General features: G+C 44.9%; 1 protein-coding gene across 1 annotated transcript in view; it reads right to left on the bottom strand.

Moving 5' to 3' along the window:
• Positions 1 to 14,483, bottom strand: part of LOC122557603 (SH3 and multiple ankyrin repeat domains protein 3-like) — a 338,880-nt gene that overhangs the window by 94,711 nt on the left and 229,686 nt on the right. Inside the window, exon 5 of the mRNA XM_043705316.1 lies at positions 1,549 to 1,777. Within this exon, the coding sequence (XP_043561251.1) occupies positions 1,549 to 1,752 (204 nt within the window). The 5' untranslated portion in view covers positions 1,753 to 1,777. The remainder of the gene's footprint in view (positions 1 to 1,548; positions 1,778 to 14,483) is intronic.

Below are 14,483 nucleotides of genomic sequence, written 5' to 3'. Positions count from 1 at the left end.
CCATTTCCCCCTCCCCCACACCCCATTCCCCCCTCCCCCGCACCCCCACTCGGGTGAACAAGGTGTGCCTAATCTCCTTGCAACTTGGATACTTGTGCTACTTCCTTATTTACTTCTTGTAAAAATGCTGAACCAAGCAGTTTCTGTTCTGAATCTGATGTGTGGCACTTGTATGAAGGTAAACTATACAGAAATGTTATTCATTAATAAGGCCTGGATAGGAGAGTTTGTCTTATGAAGAAAGGTTGAGGAAGCTGGGGCTTTTCATAAATCCCCTACAGTGTGGAAACAGGCCATTTGGCCCAACAAGTCCACACCGACCCATTCTCCTACCCTATTGTGCTGCATGTCCTTTGATTAATACACTTAACCTACACATCCCTGAACACTATGGGCAATTTAGCATTGTCAATTCACCTAACCTGCACATCTTTGGAGTGTGGGATGAAACTGGAACACCCAAAGGATATCCACGCAGACATGGGAAGAATGTGCAAACTCCACATGGACAGTCCCCCAAGGCCGGGATTGAACCTGAGTCCTTGGCGCTGTGAGGCAGCAGTGCTAGCCATTGAGCCACCATGCCGCCCTATTCTGTGCTGCTTTTCTCGTTGGAGTGAAGAAGGATGAGAGGTGACTCAATAGATGTGTACAAGAAGGTGAGAAACATAAATAGAGTGGATAGTCAGAGATGTTTTCCCAGGGCGGAAATGTCCATCATGAGGGGGCATAATTTTAAGGTAATTGGAGGAAGGTTTAGGGGAGATGTCAGAGGTAGGTTCTTTACCCAGAGAGTGGTGGGTTGGTGGAATGCACTGCCAGTGGTGGTAGTAGAATCAGAAACATTAGGGACATTTAAGCAACTCTTGCATAGGTACTTGGAAGATAGTACAATGAAGGGTATGTAGGTTGTCTGATCTTAGAGTAGGATAAAAGGCCGGCACAACATCGAGGGCAGAAGGGCCTGTACTGTGCTGTACTGTTCTATGTTCGATGTTCCATGCCCAGGACAGACCTATAGGACTGTCAGGAATGTTTGGCACTAACTGCTTCCTGAGACTGGAGATTGGAGCGTGAATCTTGTTGAACTTAGGTGGAAAAAAAATTGCAAGCAGCTAAATTCGCAGACTCCCTCCTCCCCATCCTGCCCTGTGGGTATGAGATAACGCTGGTGGCCCTGAACCTGCCTTAGCCAAAGTGACCAGTGCAGAAAGAGGATGGTTTAACCAGCTCACCAACTGACATTAGTATCTTCAAGACTGCTCTCTCTCTGTTTCTGACGCTGACAAGCTCCAAATGTTCAGTCCATAACAAAAATTCCCTTCAAAAAGTGACTCAAGGGATATGGGGACAGGAAAAGCAACTAATAGCAGAAAGGAGATGACCTACTTCTGCTTTAGTTTCTTATAACCCTCTATTCAGAATAAACACACAGTTTCTGAGCTCCATGTCACACCAACAATTTTAATTTAGGATTTACTCACTGGTATCGTTTCCCTTGTTGGCATCATCTTAGCAACAAACCCAATTGAATGGTGAGGTTCCTACCGTCTGCTGCAGGTCAGGAATGATGATTCTGATGACCAATGTATCGCTCTGGATGTCATCCATCTTGCTGATAGGCTTCACGGCTGTTGCCCTGATGGTGTCATAGATTGTTTCTTCTTTGGAGCTGTCAGATTCAGATTCAACAGAATAATCAGAAATGCTCTGTGCCATCTCATCTTCACTTGTGGTTGGACTTCGAGGCATGCTGTGCTTATCTTATATTGCAGAGCTACCAAGGGAATAAAATAGAATGAACACGGATATAATCTTATTATTAAATATTACAGAGACGATTCACATGGCAGGGGAAAAACCGAAGATTATTACTTGGAAGGAAGGAAAAAAATTCTGAAAGTAGTTGTATTAATTGATCAAAATAGCTGCATCAAAATATTTCTTGACTTTTAGTACATGATGGCAAGCATTTCAAGGTTAATGAGGAATGACTTAGAAATGGAAGAAAGCTTCCAACTCCACTTTGAAAATACATTCACTGGTCCAGGATTAATGTCTCCCATTCTCCCTGCTCTTTCTCTCGCACCTTTGGAGAGAGATAAAAATCACACAACACCAGGTTCCAGTCCAACAGGTCTGTTTGGAAGCACTAGCTTTCGGAGCACTGCCCCTTCATCAGGAAGCTGGTGGGGCAGGATCATAGAACACAGGATTTATACTAAAAGATCTAAATTCTATGTGCTATCATCCTGCCCCACTAACTACCTGATGAAGGAGCAGTGCTCCGAAAGCTAGTGCTTCCAAATAAACATGTTGGCCTGTAACCTGGTGTTGTGGATTTTTAACTTTGTCCACCCCTGTCCAACACCAGCACCTCCACACCTTTGAAAATGTCAGCCCTGTCTCAGTGGGAGCACTCTCGCCCTGAGTTAAAAGATTGTGGGTTCAATGTCCCTCCAGATACTGAACTTTTAATCTATGTTGAAGTTCGAGACAGAATCATCAAGGAGCTTTTCAAAAATCTTTCATAGGATATGGACATTATGGGCATGAGCAGCTTATGTTGTCTATCCTTAATTGTCCTTGAACCGCGTGGTTGGTTCAGCCATTCCGGGGCCAGTGTGGAGTCAGCCATATTGCTGCAGGTCTGGAGTCACATGTAAGCCAGACTAATAAGGGTGGTAGATTTCCTTCCCAAAAAGACATTAGTGAACCTGTGCTATTCAATCAAATGTGCAACATCTTGTTGGAGACATTAAACTGCACTTGAAGAGGAATACAGAATTGTTTTGAAGAATGTCAGAGGACTACTCTCTGTCAGAGAAAGATATTTATTCTTCAAGCAAATTACAAAAACAGGTGATCCAGGCATTCAACTTATTGCTGCCTTAACATAAGAAAATGACCTACAGTGTGGAGCGGTGAACGTTTTTGAAGGATGAATGCACAGTTACTTCATCATAAAAGTATTATGGGTTGGGCCAGTCCGGACACAGAGTGCTGTACAATCCTAGCTGTTGCTCTGCACAACCAGAGGCAAACAGGCGATGTTGGAGGCTGGCAAACTGGGAGAGCAGAAACAATTTTCTTCTGAGGAGGATGAAGACATTGAACACTGGGGGACTTCACCTCTTGAATGAGGAAGCAGAGCAGCATCAGGAGCAATAAGTCAGACAGGATTTTGTTGACACTAGTTCCAGTAGATGTGAGCTCAATGGGTGTGCACAGGACCAAGCAGGGAGCCATGCGGGGTGTGGTGCCTGGTTACTGATGCAGGTTTGACACAGTCACATAGGAAATCAGACGAGGCCTTCCAGTGAGAAACCTTTCCTGAAACTTGATAAAAATGATGCTTTGCTGATTTCTGGTAAAATTCAGCCCATGGTTTTATGAAATAAAATCAAGTTTGACCAATTTATTCAGAATGTTTGAGAAAAAAGTAATGAAGGGTATCAATAGATGCAGTGCATTTAATTTTCAAAAGCATTCAGTAATGTGCCACACAAGAGGTGATTACATAAAATCAGGGCCCCATGATATCAGGGGCAATACAATAACATGAAGATTGGTTAATAACAAATTGCAGAGTCTGATGGATTAAGTCAGTTTGGCTTTGACCAACAGAATAAATGTGAAATTATCTATTTTGGAAACAGAATATTGTAGAGACTGGGAAATTTGATATTCACAGAGACCTGAGTGCTTTTATACATAACTCATAGCAAGTTAACGTGCAGGTACATTAAGCAGTTAGGACAGTAAATCAAATGTTGGCCTTCATTACAAAGGGACTGGAGTGTAAGATTGAAGGAGTTCGACTGCAATGATATAGCGTTCTATTGAGATAACACTTGGAGTGGGGTGCACAGGTTCACTCTCCTTACCAGCAGGAGAATATGGAGAAAGTCCAGCCAAGAGTTCACTAAATCAGTGGCTGTGATGCAGGGATTATCCTCAGTGTCGATTGGATGTAAATTCCTGAGGTTTTAAAAGAATGAAAAGTGATCTGCCTGAAATGTGAAAAATCCCAAGGGTTTTAATAAAGTTAATGCTGGGAGAATGGCTCCACAAACTGTAGATTTTAGAGTGAATGGTCACGCACTCTAAATAAGGAGTCAGCTAGTTAGCACTATGAGGGTCGTCCAGTCTTCCAGAGAGTATTAATCTCTACAATTGTTTACCCCAGTAACGGGTAAGACATACAGGCAAGGTCATTGAAGGTATTCAAAGCTGGGGAAGAAGGCTTTTGATAAAGAGTTGTGGGGTAGGTAGGCAGTAAAGGAATGACCTCTATGAATACCAGCATTGTCTTGAGGGGGCTGAATGGCCTATTTTTATTTCTTCCTCAAAACAGAAAATAGGAGCAAGAGACGTCCATATGGCACAGCCATAGAATCATACAGTCCAAAACAAGCCCATCAGCCCCAGTAAAAGAGTGAGGACAGCAGATCCTGGAGATCAGTTGAAATCTGTGGCACTGAATAAGCACAGCCTGTGTACTGATAAACACATTTCTGATAAAGGGCTTATGCCCGAAACATCAACTCTCCTGCTTCTCGATGCTGCCTGACCTGCTATGCTTTTCCAGCACCATCCTTTTTGACACTGTACCACTGAAGTCAGACTAAGTCTACACTAATCCCATAGCCTGAATGTTATGACCTTCGAGTGCTCATCCAAGTACTTTTTAAAGTTTGTGAGGTTTTCCAGGCAATGCATTCCAGCCTCCTACTAATCTCTGGGTAAAAATATTCTTACCTCAAATCCCCTCTAAATCTCCTGCCTTTCACCTTAAAATGATGGTCCCTTTTTATAGACATTTTGACTGAGGGTTACAGCTGCTTTCGAACAACTCTGAGCATGTCCTTCATAATCTCATATACCTCTATCAAGTTCCCCCTCAACCTTCCCTGCTCCAAACTAAAACAACCTGAAATTATGCAGTCTCTCTTCATCACTGAAATACTCCAATCCAGACAGCATCCCCTCTGCACCCCCTCCAGTGAACATAGAACATAGAACATAGAAGAATACAGCGCAGTACAGGCCCTTCGGCCCTCGATGTTGCGCCGATCCAAGCCCACCTAACCTACACTAGCCCACTATCCTCCATATGCCTATCCAACGCCCGCTTAAATGCCCATAATGAGGAAGAGTCCACCACTGCTACTGGCAGGACATTCCATGAACTCACGACTCGCTGAGGAAAGAACCTACCCCTAACATCTGTCCTATACCGACCACCGCTTAATTTAAAGCTATGCCCCCTCGTAATAGCTGACTCCATACGGGGAAAAAGGTTCTCATGGTCAACCCTATCTAAACCCCTAATCATCTTGTACACCTCTACCAAGTCACCCCTAAACCTTCTTTTCTCCAATGAAAACAACCCCAAGTGCCTCAGCCTTTCCTCATACGATCTTTCTACCATACCAGGCAACATCCTGGTAAACCTCCTCTGCACCCGTTCCAGTGCCTCCACATCCTTCCTATAGTATGGCGACCAAAACTGCACACAATACTCCAGATGCGGCCGCACCAGAGTCTTATACAACTGCAACATGACCTCAGTACTCCGGAACTCAATTCCTCTACCAATAAAAGCCAGTACGCCATATGCCTTCTTCACCGCACTATTTACCTGGGTGGCAACTTTCAAAGATTTGTGTACATGGACACCAAGATCCCTCTGCTCATCCACACTACCAAGTATCCGACCGTTAGCCCAGTACCCCATCTTTTTATTACTCTTACCAAATGCTATCACATCCTTCCTATAGTGTGGGGACCAGAACTGTACTCAGCTGGGGCCTCACCAACAGCTCCAATATCACCTCCATGCTTTTATAATCTATGCCACGACTGATAAGAACAAGTGTCCCCATGCCTTCTTCACTCTCCTATTAACCTGTCTTGCCACCTTCACTGATCTATGGACACGCACCCCAAGATCCCTCTGTTCCTCTGAGTATCCTAGTGACTTACCTTTTATTGAGTATTCCCTTGTCCTGTTACCATCACCTCATATTTATCAGGATTCAACTCCATCTGCCATTGATCTGCCCATGTGATTTGTTATATCCTCCTGTAACTAACACCTTCTTCCTCACTGTAATTCACCCAACCAATCTTTGTGTCATCACAAACTTACTTATCACCCCAAATCCTCATCCATATTATTTACATATATCACAAACAACAAGGGACCCAGCACTGATCCCTGTGGGACACCACTGTACCCCGGACTCCGGTCACACAAACAGCCTTCTACTACCATCCTCTGTCTCCTGCCATTGAGCTAGTTTTGGACCCAATATACCAAAGTACCCTGGGTCCCATAAGCTTTTATCTTCTTTAACAGTCTCCAGTGTGGGATCACACCAAAGGCTTGCTCCACTATTCAGCATCAATAGCACCTCATTCAATCGCACTGAACATGTCTGAACTAAGATAGCATTTATATCAGGAAGATGGACTCCCTTGTTTCAGGGCACTGTTACACCTACACTGCTACAACTTATAACACACAATGCAGAAGGCAGTCTGACTGAGGCATGAATGCCAGCATTTGGCGTGATGGCCTGTTTCTATACATACAATGCGGTTCTATGCAAAAGTATATAATTGGTCTCCTCCTACACTCACAAAGGGAATTCACAAAACCATTTATTCAGTGATACGAGAAAAGGTTTGTTCACACGGAGAATGGTTAAGGTCCGGAATAAACAGTCTGAGTGATGTGGAAGCACGTTCAATTAAGGCAAAGTGTGAATTAGATGCTTATTTGAAACGAACAAATGGTGCTGAGTGAGTTGCTCTCTTGAACTGCTGGAGATGATAGCCTCATTGTATTTGTCATTAGACAAATTATCCAGAAACTCAGTAATAAAAAATCTGGGATAAAGAGCCCAATGATAACCATGACTCCATTGTTGATTGCTGAAAAAATCTATCCGGCTCACTCTGCCCTGTAGGGAAGAAAAATGCCATCCTCCTGGTCTGGCTGACAAGTGACTCCAGGCCCACAACAATGCAGTTGGCTCTTAATGCCCTCTGGGCAATTAGAAATGGGCTATTAATGCTAACCTGGCCAACATCCTATGAATGAATATTAAAAAGCAATGGGCTGAATGGACTCTTTCTGCTCTTTAACAATGCTGTGATTTTGTGACTAAATAAATCATAGAAAGAAGGGAAGGCTTTTTTTTAGATTCTAGATTCTTTACATGATGGAAATAGGCCCTTCAGCCCAACCAATCCACACCGACCCTCGGAAGAGTCACCCTCCCAGCCCCATTCCCCTACCCTATATTTACTCCTGACTAATGCACCTAACACTACGGGCAATTTAGAATGGTCAATTCACCTGACCTGCACATCTTTGGACTGTGGGAAGAAACCGGAGCACCCGGAGGAAACCCATGCAGACAGTTGCCCGAGGCTGGAATCAAACATGGGATCCTGGTGCTGTGAGGCAGCAGTGCTAATCACTGAGCCACTGTGCCGTCCCATCCCAAGGTTCTCAGTTAGATTCTCCCTACAACACCCTCCAAAATAATCAAAGAGAAAGGGCTTCAGAAGATTAATTATAATTAAGAAATAAAAACAGTTGTAATGAAGGAACCTAAATTCTAATCTCTTCAGAAAAATTTCTATGTGCTGCATTCTGCATCAGTGCACTGACTGTAGGAACAAATAAACTACTGACGAACAGATTGATATCTGCTTTGTGGAATTGCTGTTGGTTAATGACTGTACATCCAGAACCAAGGCTAGACTAGCTGTCCTCTTGCTTGCAAAAATAAATCATTTCTTTCAAAAGTTTGCAACATAAAAACCAAAAGTGCAAAACTTAGTGGACATTAGGGAAAGCTTGACACTGTTATTTTGAAAGCAAAGAAGGCAACCGATTAGACAGAATCATCTCCCGATGACTTTAATATCCTATTAGATTTCACAATTTTCTTCTTCATTAACTGTTTTATTTTAATTCTGGTAATCGATGTGGGTATCAATGGCAACTTCAGCATTTGTCACACATCCTGAATTGCCTCTAAATTTAGGGCCATTTCAGAGGGTGGTCTCCATTTCCACTGACTCTAAAAGACCATGATGAAATTACAGCCTTTAAAGGCTGTATGGTCACAATGTACAAGACAAAACAATGATGTAAACTGAAAAACATTTATCACGTTCCTTTATCACTTTAGTGTCTGGTGTAAAACTCACTGTCCCAGTGTTAATTCCAGTCGGAGGACCAACAACATAAATCGGTCGAATTTAGTATTCATGAGGATGAGGATGAGACTGCCCCAACTGACATGTTACACATGTGCAGGCAGTTTCGCTGTGGTTCTCCACAGGATGGCAATAAACCCCAGCATGGAGACACTGGCCTTATACCAGCTGGGAGGAAGCTGCTGAATGATTACCTCCCCTTTACAGAACCCACTGCATCTCCAGCTTATTGATTCACCGATAACTGGATGGGATCTGTCAAGGAATGGCAACCTGTTCCACCAGGTTACCATCAACGATGGCATAGTAAGGCATTTGATAAGGTTCCCCATGATAGGCTATCACACAAAATACGGAGTTTTGGGATTAAAGGTGATTTAGCAGTTTGGATCAGAAATTGGCTAGCTGAAATAAGACAGAGGGTGGTGGTTAATGGGAAATGTTCATCCTGGAGTTCAGTTACCGCACACAGTGGTGTGCCGCAAGGATCTGTTTTGGGGACACTGCTGTTTGCCATTTTTATAAATGATTTGGTTGTGGGTGAAGAAGGATGGGTGAGTAAATGTGCGGATGACAGTAAGGTAGACAGAGTTGTGGATAGTGCCAAAGGATGTTGTGGGTTACAGAGGGCCACAGATAAGATGCAGAGCTGGGCTGAGAAGTGGCAAATGGAGTTTAATGTGGAAAAGTGTGAGGTAGTTCACTTTGGAAGGAGTAACAGGAATGCAGAGTACTGGGCTAATGGTAAAATTCTTGGCCGTGTAGATGAACAGAGAGATTTCGGTGTCCAGGAGCATAAATACCTGAAAGTTGCCACCCAGACTGATAGGGTTGTTAGGAAGGCATATGATGTGTTGGTGTTTATTGGTAGGGAGATTGAGTTTCAGTCATGCTTCAGGTGTACAAGACACTGATAAGGCTGCACCTGGAGTATTGTGTACAGTTCTGGTTGCCGCATTATAGGAAGGATGTGGAAGCTGTGGAAAGGGTTCAGAGGAGATTTGCCTGGTATGGAAGGAAGGTCTTACGAGGAAAGGTTGAGGGAACTGAGGGTGTTTTCATTGGAGAGAAGAAGGTTGAGAGGTGACTTGATTGAGATTTATAAGATAATCAGAGGATTAGATCGGGTGGACAGTGAGACCCTTTTTCCTCGGATGGTGAAGGCTAGCACAAGGGGACATATCTTTAAAATGAGGGGTGATAGATTTAGACATATATGAGGGGTAGTTTCTTTACTCAGAGAGTAGCAGGGGCGTGGAATGGCCTGCCTGTAACAGTAGTAGACTCGGCGACATTAGGGGCATTTAAATGGGGATTGGACATACATATGGATAATAATGGAAAGGTGTAGATTAGATGGGCTTCACAGGTTGGTGCAACATTGAGGGCCGAAGGGTCTGTACTGCGCTGTAACATTCTGTGTTCTATGTTCTATGATTACCAGACAACCAGCGAAGATGAAAATCCTAAAGAAAATAAAAATAAAATTTCAAGCAGAAGCAATGAGGACTGGATTCCTCGAGCAAAATGCCACTGAAGATGAGTTGTGATCAAGGCAATGGCCTTATGCAGAAGAATGACACTCAGGTGCACAGTATTGTATTTTTGGTGGTACAGACTAGATGGGCCAAAAGGCCTCTTCTGCACGTTATGATGACATGATTTGATAATTCTATGTAATTTTCACATTTGATACAAATATTCTTTATCATGTCAACCTATTTTTCTCAATGTGTGACACTTCAATCACAGTGTGGTTTACAAAATTAATTTGATATAATGATGGCCTTGCTAAGTTATACTTTTGAGAATTCTTAGCAGTCATACCTAATGCCTTCTTCTCTCTATCCTACTCCATGCAGTTTTCCAATTGTCAGCAGTGACCAGGAAGTGAGGGCAAAAGTGAGGACTGCAGATGCTGGAAACCAGAGTTTAGATCAGAGTGGTGCTGGAAAAGCACAGCAGGTCAGGCAGCATCCGAGGAGCAGGAAAATCAAAGTTTCGGCAAAAACCCTTAATCAGGAATAGAGGCAAGAAGCCTCCAGGGTGGAGAGATAAATTGGGGAGGGGGGCAGGGAGTGGGGGGTCAGCTCCTTCTCGCTATCCACAATGAACTACACGAGACCAGCATGATAATGTTTCCTCATCAAGAGAACAAGAAACAGGAACAACAGAGGGCCATTTGGCCCCCTGAGCCATGACTGCTTCTAGCACACAGAACCCCCACAGCCCTGGTCGAAACCTGGGCAGCCCTGTCTCTGCACTCTGCATTAGTAAGGGGTGGGGGGGTGCAATGGTCTCATGAGCCACAGTCACCATATCGTCTTTTATAAGATGACCAGAGGATTAGACAGGGTGGACAGTGAAAGTCTTTTTCCTAGGATGATGACGTCAGCGTATACGAGGGGGGCATAACTACAAATTGAGGGGTGATAGGTTTAAGACAGATGTCAGAGGCAGGTTCTTTACTCAGAGAGTGGTAAGGGCGTGGAATGCCCCACCTACTAATGTAGTTAACTCAGCCACATTAGGGAGATTTAAACAATCCTTGGATAAGCACATGGATGATGATGGGATAGTGCAGGAGGTTGGACTTAGATCAGGTCACAGGTCAGTGCAATATCGAGGGCCGAAGGGCCTGTTCTGCACTGTATTGTTCTATGGTCTATGTTCTATGTGTGTAGCCCTTATCCCCCAGTAACCAGCCTTATAAGGCCCAGGATCGTCAAATACACCAGATACAGGAGAGTGCTCCAGGGTGTAGGAGTGGTGCCAGGGGAGTGGGCACCTCCAGGAAGTGGTAATGGTGATCACAGATCACCTGAACATTAATGGAATGGAGCCCCTTCCAGGTGTGATATGACCCTCTCTGTGCCATGTGTGCGATCGATGGTACCCTACCCCTGGGGGAACACAACGATGTTCCCAATCCTACTGCACAGTCTGCAGTACTGACTCCATCATGGGAGGAATGGAATGAGTCAGTGTGACCTCGTACAGATGGTATTAGTCACTATCCTGCTGCATTTCTGGGATCACGACTGAGAGATCCCACACAGATCACCAGTGCCTCTCTGGAAGGAGCCAGTGGGATTGAAGTTCTTATGGAGGTTTGTAAAATCACGAGGGGCACGGATTGGGATGGGGGAGTCCCGAGCTAGAGGGTGTCGGTTCAGAGTGAGAGGGGAAAGATATAAAAGGGACCTAAGCAACAACTTTTTCACACAATGGTTGGTCCTGGTGGTGGAGACTGGTACAATTACTACATTTAAGAGGCATCTGGATGGATATGTGAATAGGAAGGGTCACAAAGCTAGTCCTTTTTTTTCTAAAAGCTGTTTCTTGGCTCAAGAAGACTCTGTCCTTGACTTTTTTTCAGAGGGGTAATAAACCAGGCTGGGCTCCAATCAGTCTGGTTTGGTACAGAGATGAAAAGGATTTTGAGAGGCCTTTTGTTTCTATGTAAACAGCTGAGACTTCAGGCCAAAGTGATCATGTTTTAGAAGTGGCCTGTATAATGAAAGGGGAGTGGTCAGCTCGCTAGCTGAGCAGAGCAGTCTCAGTTCAGTCTTGAACTGGTGAGGAGTTCAACAGGGAGCTGTGTGGGAACTCTGTCTCTCTTTCTGCCCTTCAACTTCAACCTGTAAGCATGTGTTCCATTTATACTGGGTTTTAAAGGGAGTTTGCTTATTGGGACTGTTGTGTATATTCGGAACAGCATAAATACATCTAGTTTGGATAGACGGAATTCTGTAGGGATTCTTTATTCTGTTCTTTGTATTTCATTGTGTAATTTTGTGAATAAATTTTTGTCTGTTTTAAAATCTAGTAGTCAACCTCGCTAACTTAATCTGGGTAATTTTCACTGTACACTTACCAAAACAAATTGCAAAGTTACGGTCTGGGCTACCTGCTCAATAATATTTTGAGTGGTCTGGCTTAGTCCATATAGAAGGGTTTAGAGGAATATGGGCCAAGTGCTGGCAAATGGGACTAGATTAATCGAGGATATCTGGTCAGCATGGATGAGTTAGACCAAATGGTCTGTTTCCATGCTGTACACCTCCATGACTCTAAGTAATTGTCACCTTCACATCCCCCAGGAGATGATGACACCCTCCCATTCCTGTAGCCCTCCGGTCCCACTCCAGCAACCAGTACAGTTCCATCCCAGTGTCCTGGACAGACAGAGCCTGCATTGGCACAGCACCTCACTCATCCTCAGCTAATGGAGCCAGGAGCAAATGACTCTGGTCCTCCTGGACACCTGATACATTCTGAGTTGCTGTCCAACTGTGACCTCTTTCTGTGCTGGAGGCTCTTCACCCCCAGCTGCCTCTTGCTGCTGCTTTTGGGCTTGTTGTCCCTTCTCCTCCCCTCTCCACTGACCTTCACCATCTTGGCAAGGCAGCCACCACACTGAGCATCCACTGATGGCTGAGTCCATGCTCAATGGTAATAAAGGAGCAGAATCAGCTCTTAGCTCAGAGAAGGGTCAGTGCTGACAGACCCTGCAGGTAATGACAGCTCACACGCCTCCAACCAGTGAGACTCACAAAGTCCCAACAAGGAGGATACTGCAGATCTCACGGCTCTTTGAGAGACGCATTTACATGATCCAGGGCTGGCTGACAAACGTACAGCAGGATAGAGGGAGTGCTCCATGGGCTCTGAACACAACCCATCCCAGCCCTACATCAACCATGAGAGCTAGCACTGTGTGCGGCAGGTTATATTATAACAGTGCAGCTGGACAGACATGCACTTCTGTGCCCTGCAGTACAGTTAGAAGTCATATAGGAACTGTGTTGCTCACAGTCCGTATTCAGTTCAGTCGTTTGTGATAAATCTGGCTTCATTGAGCTATCTCTGTGGGATTTGCAAGGAACAATGGCATAGTAGACATGGCTTGTGACCAATATTTTCCCCAAATACTCATCCCCTGCATGCATTGCACATGACACTATGATCACAAATGACATGAAGCTGCAATTCCTGATGAAGAGCTTTTGCCTGAAACGTTGATTTTCCTGCTCCTCGGATGCTGCCTGACCTGCTGTGCTTTTCCAGCACCACTCTGATCTAAACGCAAAGCTACAATCTTCAAGAGTAAGTGAAATAACTGCACAGAGGCCGGTATCCCGACACCAGGTCGCCCTGCATTTAAACCTTCAGTCACCCTTGACTCTGGCACATCTTCATCAGAGTCAGCACCCACTCCTGTTTGTATCTGTCAGCCAGGGCTCCCTGATTGGACCAGATTAACAGCCCCAATCAGGGAACTCATATTCTGTGGCTGGCCTTGTTATTATTGATGCCGTTGCCCCTTCGATGGCCTCCCTGTTGAGTGGATCCTCACCTTTTCCTGACAATGACCCCACCCACCCTGACAGAGTCCAGGTATTTCCCAGTTATGGGTCATTTCTAACATTCAGAAAGAGGCAGCAGCTCGCAGGGAACACCCTCACAGTGGGATTGGCCCAGTCATCTGGTACTGTGCCCCCCCAGGGTCTCCATGTGCTGTTGTACCTCAAATAAAAACAGAGATTGCTGGAGAAACTCAGTAGGTCTGACAGCATTTGTGGAGAAAGACAGAGTTAACATTTTGAGTCTAGTGACTCTGAACATTCTGAAGAAAGTTTGCTGGACTTGAAACATTAACACTGTTACTCTCCCCTCAGATGCTGCAAGATCTGCTGAGTTTCTCCAGCAGTTTCTGTTTCTGTTTAAATGTCCCAGTGTCCACGGTTCTTTGTTTCATTTTCCTGTTTTAACTTATTCTACTAAGGCAGCTCCTTCCCACCGATTCCCCACGTCAATACCCACCACATTGAACTCTGCCCTCAATGTTCTTCCCTGCCCCTGAGCCCTGGCATTACAGTGTGATGATACTCGGTGTGGTTCTCTACACTCCTCCACGGGGGTCACTGCTAAACCCTCTGATCCCTGTCGCTTACACTGTCCTCCCCTGCTCCACTGCCTCCCCCTCCCTTAATGTGTGAGATTCCCCCGTCACCATACGTGCTCTTTCCTCAACACATGATCCTCTCTCAGCATTGAATACTCTGAATCTAACCCTCATGCCCCTCCACTATTATGCCAGAATATCCCATTCCCCTCCAGCCTCCCTCCCTTCCCTGCCTCACTCTACAGACCCCTGAGATGGCCCACTCCGCAACCCCCAGACTGACACTGACAAACAGATCTACGGCATGAATGACTGCACCCCTGCACCCCCCTTC

The sequence above is a fragment of the Chiloscyllium plagiosum genome, chromosome 16 (genome assembly GCF_004010195.1).
Source record: "Chiloscyllium plagiosum isolate BGI_BamShark_2017 chromosome 16, ASM401019v2, whole genome shotgun sequence".
NCBI lineage: Eukaryota > Metazoa > Chordata > Chondrichthyes > Orectolobiformes > Hemiscylliidae > Chiloscyllium > Chiloscyllium plagiosum.
This window is presented reverse-complemented; position numbering and strand designations above follow the sequence as displayed.